Here is an 11,425-nt window from a genome sequence, read left to right on the forward strand (position 1 = left end):
AATATGTAGTTTGGAACTACAATTCAAAGAGTAAACATATACAAACAGACTTATCAAGTCACAGCACAACACACACACACACACACACACACACATGCACACTCCCTCATCTCTCACACTTCTCACAGGATATAAGCACTATCAAAAACAAAAACAAAAAAAACTTCATTTTAAATTAAACACTTAAACTTTAAAAAATCTATATTTGGATGTATTAAACAAACAAACAAACAAACCTATTTTACACTGTAGCCTAGGAGGGATCCTTTAAATATTCACTTGCTCTCACCTGAGAAAACTTTCCTTCTGTTGGTGGGATAATGAAAACAAATTGCACTTCCCCCAAAGATATCTGTATTTAAAATTTTAAGCCCTATCCTCAGCCACCAATTCCAACTTATACCTGGTAAAAGTGCCTTACAGAGAAAGAAGTATCAAAAATTTATCAAGAAATGATGTTTCAAGGCATAGTGGAATGTTAAAACACAAACCTGCATGAAATGAGTTAAAATTTATTTCACAATACTGAAATAACCGTAATTTACAAAAAAGTCATGATTAATTTTAGAACATAATAAAATTAAATACATCCCTACACTTCAACACAATATTTTTGTATTTATATATAGTGAAATAACAGTTTGGCACTTAGCAGCTTTTGTTGGTTATTGCATCCCATATTATGTGGCAAATTTATTTTATAAAACACTATCTAATTTCTGCAGCTACTGTGTCAATGAACTGAATTTTAAGAAAACTATTTTTATAAAATGAATTTACCAAGTCATGCAGGCAATGATAATATTGCAATAGAAACCCATTCACTCCTAAATAATGAATTGTCTCCTTGGAAAGCCCTAGCATAGACTGGGAAGAATTTTAAACTTCAGAAATTAAAAAAAGAGAATTGCTGACTATCATGGCTTTAACAGGATGTCAGTTGCTACCTTTAAAGTTCCCCAACTGCACCTTCTGAATGCTGAGGTTCTACTCTGTACAGGATATTTCACCAAAGCAAATTCACTTTTTTTAGCAATTTGTTTCCTCTAAAACTAACACCTAATCATAAAAAGAAAATTTTCTTTCTTTGCAGTGGCCACATAGCTTGTGTTTTGATTAAAAGATATCCAAAGTATCACTAGAAAAATGTGCAAATGACAGCTTACCAGTACACAATAAAATGCTAAGCCTGGCTTTGACTGACATGTTGAATTTGATGGCATCACATGAATGTGTGGCTCATCAGGCCTAGAGCCTCTGGTGTATAAGATAAAAACCTTATAATGTACCTTCTCTCACCAAGTATCTTACAGCCAGAATGGAGAGTTAACGTGCCACACACAGCACTCTTTAGAACCACCCTGGGAATAACTTTTTTCAGCAACTTTCAAAGCATTATAAGAAAAATAATTGCATATAGGTCATCCTTTTTTATGTCCAGGGGTAGGAAAATATACCTGATGTTTCATATGCATGTTAATAGCATACAAACATTCCATATAGGAAGTATCTAGAAGAAATTCCTGTTTTCAAATTTACAACCAAAGGATATACATTTATACATTTATTAATCATTAAGACAAAAATGCTGCTGCTTATAGCCATCCTAAGAGGAAAAAAAGCTATAGAAAACAATTAAAATGAAGTACTCTATATTAAATTGGTTAGAAATTTGATATTGCATAAAATTCAAATTATGAAGTAATCAAGCACTTTGAAGTCCCAAATTTCACACTAAGGTGGCATAATTTGAATGGAAAACAAAATATCTTACAAGGTAAGCTCCACTAATGCAAGCCGACTTCTCTCCCCAAAAGGGGTGGAGTCGTTTGAGGTGGGAGTGAGAGATAGGCTATTTGCTCTACTATGAACACAAGAAAATTAAGTTGAGGTAGTTTACTCTACCAGCCAAACTCTACTCATAACACAATTTGTCTAAAATTCTTACTAGTGGATGGCATTGGGAAAATTCTATTACAAAGACTAGATTCTGAACACCGATTCTCGTTCTAAGACAAGTTTTCAAATCCTAAACAGTAGTAAACAAGACTTTGTGTGCTTTCAGACAGATTATATTAAAAAGTTTTTGATCCCTACATATTTTGTCTGGACAGTTTTGTTTTGTTCAGTCATAGCAGACCTTTACGATTTGTCTGACTCAGATCTTTCTTTCATAAAATCTCCTACTCACTAATATCCTCATACTTATAAAACGGTTTTGATCAACTGAAAAGGAAGAATAGCACTGCATGAGATCCTTCACAACTTCAAAAGCACGACCCCAGAAATCATGGTATGACATATCTTAATTGAAATTAACACAGAAGCTAGCAACTTCCTTTGCATTCACATGAGGGCTGCAACCTGACTCTTCAATTTATTGAATCTTTACATTACTAAGATAGAATATTATAAAAGAGAAATTTTATCTGAGTTTCAATTCATCATAATATAGTTTAAAAAGATTTTCAGGACAGAATACTAGTAATAAATGGAGACTCACTGGCATCTAGTCCAATCTAACATTTTAGGCACAAACCTTAATTCACTGGGCAGGGTTAGGCATAATGTAGCCTCCCAAGTGCAGCAGAAAAGCAACCTTGTTATGTTTGGATATGTTGATTTGCATATATGGATTTTGTTTGTTTACCAAAGCCACATACTTGAACACAAGAGTCAGTCAGATATGAGTTCCCTTCACAGAAAATGCACCTTTGTATTAACTTCAATATTTTACATTATACCAATTCCTACTAGCTCCTCCTTTGGATATTTACTTGCCTCCACTTACTTGCATCTAATTGGAGGAACTGATTCCTCACACATAGTTTTTCAACAATTACATGTTCTCCCAAACAAGAGCTGAAGCTCAAGCTTTTTACTGTTATAAAACCACCAAAGAGTTAGCATACCCAAAACCTAGTAAACAGAGTAAGTCTCAGGTGCCGTCTTGGTTCTCCCTTACATAAAGCTATGTCATGGTGCACTTGGGTCAGGATCTCGCTTTCTGCTCTGCTTCCTCTTCAAGGTGAGTGAACACGAATACGGAACAAGCCTTGCTGAAGTTGCAGGCGGAAAAGCTTGCAATTTGCAATACGTAAGGCTGCACACCCGGTGCGGCGAAGGTCAGATGGAAGGAGTGGCTTAGTGTGGTGCCAGGTGCCTGTGCTTCTTTTAAACTCACGCACGTAGTCATAATTGGTACCTAAACCATGAAAACAAGTAAAAGTGAAACAGTGTGCCTCGGAATCACCACGAAACCGTTCCAACAAAATCACTGTAACATTCTTACCTGTATCAAGATCTCCAATAACATAAATACTGGCTCCTATAGGTACAGCTCCATAAACAAAAGAGGAACTAGCAGGGATGCATAAATTCTGGTCATTAAGGTAGATCCACCTGAAAATAAAGCCGATGATCAAAAGTGAGGAAATCAAAAGGATGACTGCAACATCGAGGAAGACTGAGATGACAAAATTTGGTGAGCAATCAATAGCACTAGGCACGCATCAATCTTGACCCCCACACTCCACTTCTAGGTAACCACTGATGTGCTTCCTGCCACCGTAGATACTAGTTGTGCCTGTGCTAGAATGTTATATATACAGAATCATAAACACCGTGTACCTTCCAATCTGCTGTTTTTGCTCAGCACAAGGTTTCTGATTTATCCATGCTGTTGCTTGCATCAGTAATTTCTTTTTATTTCTATGCAGTATTTCATTACATGGATGTACCAAAATTTGTTTATCCACTCACCTGTTTATATTCATTTGGGTAACTTCTAGTTGTTGGCTATTGTGAATAAAGCTGTCATGAACATGACAATGCAAGTATTTTTTATGGGCTTATTTTACAGAACTGCTGGGTTCTATGATAAGGGTATATCCCGCTTGATAAGAAAAAGCCCCACTGCTTCCCAAAGTGTTCTGCCATTTTGCATTCCAGTTAGCAACATGTGAGAATTCCAATTGCTCAGTATTACTGTCAACTCTTGGTACTGCCAGTGTATCTAATTTTAGCCATTTTAATGGTGTGCATTTCCCTGCAGACCAATGATATTGAGCATCTTTGCATGTGCTGATTGGCACTTTATGTATATTCTTTTGTGAAATGTCTGTTCAAGATTTGCTCATTTTGGGCCGGCCCGGTGGCGCACTGCTACAGTGCGCCACTTGGGAGCGCAGCAACACTCCTGCCGAGGGTTCGGATCCCACATACAGACCGGCCGCTCACTGGCTGAGCGAGATGCGGGTGCAACGCCGAGGGTTGCGATCCCGTTGCCGGTCCCGGTCCGGTCCGGGCGCGACACTGAGGGTTGCGATCCATTTCCGGTCACGAAAAAAGACAAAAAGGAAAAAAAAAAAAAAGATTTGCTCATTTTAAAAATTGGGCCTACTATCTTATTACTGAATTGTGAAATTCTTAATATTTTAGTTTTCTTCTTTTATAATCATGCTTTCTGTGTTTTTCTAGGATATCTTTGTCTACCTCAAAGTTACAAAGATTTTTCTCCTATGCTCTCTTCTGGAAATTTTATTGTTTTAGCTTTTATATTTATTATATTGTAGAATGTCCCTTAATTTGGGTTTATCTAATGATCTCTTGTGATTGGATGAAGTTGTGCACATTTCATATGACACATTTTAAGTTAATTTTTGTGTATGGTAAGAGCCAAAGTTCACTTTTTTCCATACAGATAGCTAGTTGTTCCAGCACCATTTGCTGAAGGCTTTTCTTTCCCTACTAAATTGCTTTGGCACCTCTGTTGAAAATCAATTTAATAACCACTAAAAAGATCCAGTGCTCCTGAAGAAGTGGTTGATTCCGGAGCTAAGGCAGAGAAAACACAAGATGAGCCTGGAGCATCTTGTGGTGCCAGACAGGAAGCACTTAAGAAAAGATGGGGGCATGTCACAGGAACACAGGAGCAACATGAAGTAGCTCCTAATGGCCAAAGCTGGAACAATATGAGCAGGAAAATCAATAATAATAATATTGGATTTATAACCCAAAGAATAAAATAAATATCCATGAATCCATGCTAATATAAATAACTGAAAGAAATGTAGAAAACAGGAAGAAAAGACAGGTTTCCTGTACAGAAGAATTCCAATTAATAAGTGTAGAAGGAATGAGGGAAACAGAAAATCACCATTAGGTAACCACCACAATAATAACTATTGTGGTTAGATGCTAAAATTAGTGGGTGAAAGAATAAGGAGAAACAGCAGTTTTGCATATTTTCAAATGATCTCCTCCAAGAAATTTATTAATTACAATGGGAAAAACAGTAACTTCCCAGTGGAGAAATCCAACAGACACCACCTCACCCAAGTAATCAAGGTTAACATCACCAGCAGTAAAGCATATTGACCTTTTCTCCCTGATATGATGCAGAGAAAGGCATGACATTGCCTCTGCAGTGTTGCCAAAGTACACAACCTCATCCAATCACAAGAGATCATTAGACAAACCCAAATTAAGGGACAGACTACAAAAATACTGACCAATAATTTCCAAGAGTATCAAGGTCATGAAACACAAAGACTAAGGAGCCATCACAGATGAAGGAGACTAAGGAAACAATAACGGAATGCAGCATAGGGTCCTAGATTGGATCCGGGAACAGAGAAAAAATACGACAGTGGAAAAGTTGGTAAATTCCAATAAGTCTGTAGCTTACTTAATATTGTACACTATAAATACCCTGGTTTTGATGTTAGTACTATGGTCATGTAAGTTGTCAACATTAGGAGAAGCTGAGCAGATGGCTTATGAAAACTCTTTGACTATTTCTGCAACTTTTCTACAAGTCTAAAATTGTTCCAAAATCAAAGTTGGGTTTTTTTGTGTTTTTTTAAAGCAAATCTAGACCTTGCTATATAATAGTGTTCACTCAGGGTAACAGGACCAAACAATTTCCCATTAATAGCTAACAGGCATAACCAGGTCACAGCAGACTTCAGTAGGACCTTGGGAATGTATCTAAACAGCCTTTAGAGCTACCAATCTCCAGGCCTAATTCATTATTGGAGCATAATGGTTTTGAATGTCATTTATCACCTCACTGACCTTGGACGATTTTAGCTAACTAGGCTGTTCCTCATCTATAAAGTGGGGATACCAGATACCATCACCAACCTCAGATGACTATTGTGAGGATGAAATGAAACAGCCAATGTGAAGTATTTTGCACAGTGTCTGGCACAGAGTAGCCAGTAAATGACAGTAATGGACACAGCAATATCATGCCTTTAGTTACAATGTTTTCAACATTGTGGAGCATTGTTCCTGTTATCTCTACTGTGCTAGAAAGCAGCCAAAAAGCCAGTGGCATAGGTTTAGAGCACCTCAATGTCAAATACATATATAAAATTACTTCACGAACCACTTTTATTTCAATAAACACTGTCCCCAGATTGTTATAAAGTATTAATTTCCATATTTTGAATTCCAAGAAACATGGAAGCATAATGATTTGCCCAAGATCGTGGAACTCAGAAACGAAGCTACCTTTCCATACTTCTAAATGTATTCATCTAACATTTGATTCATTAAAAATCTTAATGTTGACTGGTATCAGGCAGTTTGTTGGAACTGAGAATACAGATTTTTACTCTGTCTCCATTAAAAAGGAAAAGGGAAAAGTGAAAATGGAGACCCTGAATAGGCCTTTGAAAGAAAAAGTTGGAAAAATGTCAAACTACAATACTTGCTTATTTGCATTTTACGTCTTCAGGACTAAACATAAAAATAACTAAACCTCAGCATTTAAGTTCCTCCCAGGTTCTGTATCAAACAAATCAACATAGTATCACTATGGCTTGTCATTAGCTAAACCAGAACACCAGGATGAACACCAGGATCAACCCCAGTGGAAAGGCACACAACTCTCCCAAGCAAATTCATTAACAGGGCCATGTGTACAATCACAAGGGTAACTGGCACATCTAAATTAAGACATATATGACTAGATTACTGAAAAAGCACACCAGAACACAATGGCATTTCAGAATAATTTTGCAGAGTGGAGGATTTAACATAATTCATCCCTGGAATAATTATTCAAAGCTGAAGAAACTGGTCTTTGTAAATGATATACCAAATTTGGTCCTAAGCAGATCAATGATTCAGAGTTCCTGGGTTTCAGAAAAATAAACTTAGTTGTTCTATTTTTTGTAATGCTGAGGCTTCAAATTAAATAGAATTTGAAAATTTAAATGGATCATGTACTTAGCTGCTGCTGCTTATAAAGCAGGTATATGAGGCACATGGTTTTGAATGTCATTTATCACCTCGCTGACCTTGGACAATTTAGCTAACCTAGGCTGTTCCTCATCTATAAAGTGGGGATACCAGATACCATCACCAACCTCAGACGACTGTTGTGAGGATGAAATGAAACAGCCAATGTGAAGTATTTTGCACAGTGTCTGGCACAGAGTAGCCAGTAAATGACAGTAACGGACACAGCAATATCATGCCTTTAGTTCCAATGTTTTCAAACACAGGCTTGTCATACTGGAGGCTACAATGATGTGTCCCTCTGATAACTGACAATGAAGATTTCCCCTGAGAATGAAACTTTAAAATACAGAATGAATCACACCAGTGAGCTTCAGAGAGAGGAAAGTAGGAAGGGAAACACAGGAAAGGAGAGAGGGAGAGAGCTACAGAAGGAAGGAGGACAATGAAGGAGAAAAGAGAGGAGGAAACAAATAGTGGGCTCTAGTGAGGTGTCTGCTTCCAGGATGGCAGAAGAAGCTTTTAAATTGCTGCTGCTCCAAGTACCAGCTATAACCTCCGGACAAAATACAAAAAAACAACTACCAGACGGCTCTAGAAACTGAACAAAAGCAGGCAGATTTTGGAGAGAAACCAAAAGTTGAGCAAGCAACCCACATGGAGTGAGGTTCTGTGACTCGGACGCTTTCCCTGAATGCAGCCTGAGGGTGTCAGCTCTGGGTAGCTGCACTCCTATAGAAAACCTGGCCATCTTTCTGGCTACAGGAATCAGAAATCAGTAATCAGGGGAAGGAGCCTTGAGACAACCGGGATCACCAAAGTGTGAGCAGAGAACCCCAAAGAGAGGTAGAGAAGGACCCCTAAATGTATGTGTATCCACTCACCTTGAGTCTTTGACCCTGGGACCATGTATGCTTGTAACTAAGGCTTAAAGAACTGAACTGAGATCTAAGCTGTCACCCACTGCAGGTGAAACAGCCTGTAACTTGAGTCTAACCAAGTTAATTGCCTACTAAAACTCTCAGAGCAACACTCTAAAGCAATGTAAAAGAATTCAGGGCCTCAACAACATAATATTAACAATGTCCAGGATGTAATCCAGAATTACTCAACAAAAGAAGAGCCAGAAAAATGAGAACTCATTCTCAAGGGAATAAACAATCAACAGACGCCAACTCTGAGATGACTCAGATGCGGGAATTATCAGGCAGGAACTTGAACACAGCTACCATAATGATGCTCAGTAAGGGAAAGGAAAATATGCTTATGATGAAAAGATAGGAAATTTCAGCACAGAAATAAAAAAATATATATCTAAAAACAAATTACGCAGAAATTTCAGAATTAAAATATTCATTGGACGGTCATGACAACAGAGTGAAGATGACAAAGGAAAGCAGCAGCAAACGTGAAGGCATATCAATAGGAAACAGCCATAATGAAGAGGGAAGGGGAAAAAAATAAAATATTTCAAGCTGAATGATAAGGAAGACAAAACATACCAAAGTGTCTGGAACACAGCTAAAGTGGTGTTCTGTGGGAAATTTAAAGCTATAAATGTGCATTTTAGAAAAGTAAAAAGGCCTACCCTCAGCGAGCTAAAATTCTAACTGAAGGAACTAGAAAAGGAGGGGCAAAATAAACCCAAAGTAAAGGACAGAAATAACATCAGTAAGTGGAGAAGCCAACGAAACAGAGAACACCATGATCCAGACAAACAGGACATGTTAAAGACACACACACAGTAGAGAAATGGACCACGTCAGCAGCTGCTTCTTTGTCCCCAGAGTACAGAGGGCTGCAAGGCTGGGAGGGGAAAGGGCCTCTCTTCCAGCTTCAGTTACCTTCCACTTCCTTCTACCGCATTGCACACCCGTGTGCCCGACAGCAGGGATGCACAGTCTCCAGAGAGTTTCTGTGGCCCCAACACCCTGGTGCTCTGCCCTCCAGTGGGCTGTGGCACACCATCTTCCAACGGGATGAATCTCAGCCTTGCAGGGCAAGGTGGACTCCTCCCAATTTGTTCCTTCCTTGGGTGCTATCTCTCAGCCCTAAAATCACTGTGTTTCCAACATTAGCTATTTCTGCTTTCTTCAGAGTCCTCTTTCAGCCCTTCTAGCAGCTGACCACCTCTAACTAGTTAATAATCACATGTATTACAGTTTCTAAACTCAAATGACTGGTGTGGCTTCTGTCTCCTGACTGGATGGTGACTGATACACGTGGTCAGGAGTGGGGTTCATCTCCCATCCTCTAGTGCACGTGTCTCACTAAGGCTTGCTTCTTCCTGACCATCAGATACCAACAGCATGATGTGGTTAATGGGGTAGATCAATGTGATGCTTTGCAGAATGTCAAGATCATCAAAATCTCTGTGGCCGAATACATGGCAGACAGCAGAAAAGACTGTGCAGGTGTACTGTTGTCCCTGCCAGGTAAAAGCAAACAGCTTCTGAAGATCCTTGCAAAATTAGCATGAAGAAAAAAACATTAGCTGGTCAAGGCATATGATACCAGGGTACTCACAAAGTTTGTGGGAAAATAGAATTAAAAGATAATATTAATCTTTCCATGAACGTTTTGAAGTACCCTCATACAACTCTGGGACAGAATCTGTGATCAGCATAAACACTTGATTAAGTTTATGAAAGTACAGTCACTTTCCAAGATTCATCTCATTTTTCTACTTTTTCTAAATGAATTAAGTGGAGATGTGATAAGTATCATCACACCTGCATTTTCAAGTCATTTAATTATGCCATAATGGTGGCATAATTTCTGCAGATTCCCCAGGATGCAGTATTGCTTCTGGTTTTCCATCTTAGTCGGGAAAGATAGTTCTAGGAATTTACACTTAGCCCTTCCTGCCATAATGGTGCCCAATCCATAAGTGAGAAAACCAATATGGGGATTCTGCCAGTTGTCAAGTACGTCTATTCTGATTACACATCCAGGGACCAAAAGAGGAGACTGACAGATCTCACCCTCAAAGAAGAGTTATCATGACTTACATATAAAAATGAAAGCCAGAGGGGCATCTAGGCTAAGTGAATGCACAAAGGCAAGAAAACACAGGAGGGCTGTGAGACATGAGGTGGTGTACAGGACATGTGAAAGGAAGAAACTGAAAAAGGTCAGAAATTAACCTCAGATCATGGAGGACCCTGAGTAGGAGGCTAAATACTATTACCTTTATTGGTAAGCAATTGGAAACAGCAAAGAATTTTGAGCAGGGGAATGAAATAACCAAAGTTTCTGTCAGATTCACCTTTCTTTTTATTTATTTATTTATTTATTTATTTTTCTGACCGGTAAGTGGATTGCAACACTTGGCACGGTGTTGCTCATACCACACTCAGCCAGTGAGCGCACCGGCCATCCCTATATAGGATCCGAACCCGCAGCCTTGGCGCTACCAGCACCGTACTCTTCTGAGTGAGCCACGGGGCCGGCCCCAGATTCACCTTTCAAAAGCACAAGCAGGTAAGTGCATTAGTGAGGACTGGTCAGAAGGCTATAACATCATGAGGGACTGTCTGCTTCCTGAGGGTGGTGGCAGAGGAATGAGGTGGGGTGATGTGAAAACTATTACAAAGGGTCAAAAAAAAGATCAGACTTGGCAACTGATGAGACATGAAGCACAAGAGAAAATCAAGGACATCCCTTTTCTGAGTATGGATAACTGGGAGGATGGTGGTGTTAGGAACACAAGGAACAGAAATGTAGAAACTGTCTTTCTGAGAGTATTAAGTTGTTACTATGACTTGGTAATGACTTATGGCAATTTCTTTACTTTCCTTCAAACAGTTTTGTTTTTATTCAGAAACACAGAAAATAATAAGATATGGCATTTTTCCAGGAAAGTTTTAACCTAAAAATAGGGAACAAAGACAGGAAAGATAAGTGATTACTTAGAAACAATCTAAATATTCTCCAATGGAATACAGATTGCTCCTCTGGCAACAGTTTCCATAATATGCAAATATAATACACTTGGAAACATCTGATCTTTTAAGAAATGAACTACTCCTATATGTTACTTCCTCCTAAAATATTTGCAAAATATACATCTGACAAAGGATTAATATCCAGAATATACAAGGAACTCAAACAATAAATGCTGGCGAGGTTGCGGAGAAAAAGCAACTCTCATACATTGTTGGTGGGACTGCAA

At 38.6% G+C, this 11,425-nt stretch overlaps 1 protein-coding gene across 1 annotated transcript in view; it reads right to left on the minus strand.

The window, feature by feature from the left end:
• Nucleotides 1-478: 478 nt before the first annotated feature.
• GAN (gigaxonin) overlaps nt 479-11,425 on the minus strand; it is a 56,522-nt gene continuing 45,575 nt past the window's right edge. The window contains exons 11-12 of the mRNA XM_008574004.1: nt 3,293-3,402; nt 479-3,205 (exon numbers count right to left, since the gene is read on the minus strand). Coding sequence (XP_008572226.1) covers nt 3,024-3,205; nt 3,293-3,402 — 292 coding nt within the window. The 3' untranslated portion in view covers nt 479-3,023. The remainder of the gene's footprint in view (nt 3,206-3,292; nt 3,403-11,425) is intronic.

Source organism: Galeopterus variegatus, unplaced genomic scaffold (genome assembly GCF_000696425.1).
Source record: "Galeopterus variegatus unplaced genomic scaffold, G_variegatus-3.0.2 Scaffold982, whole genome shotgun sequence".
NCBI classification, from domain to species: Eukaryota; Metazoa; Chordata; class Mammalia; order Dermoptera; family Cynocephalidae; genus Galeopterus; species Galeopterus variegatus.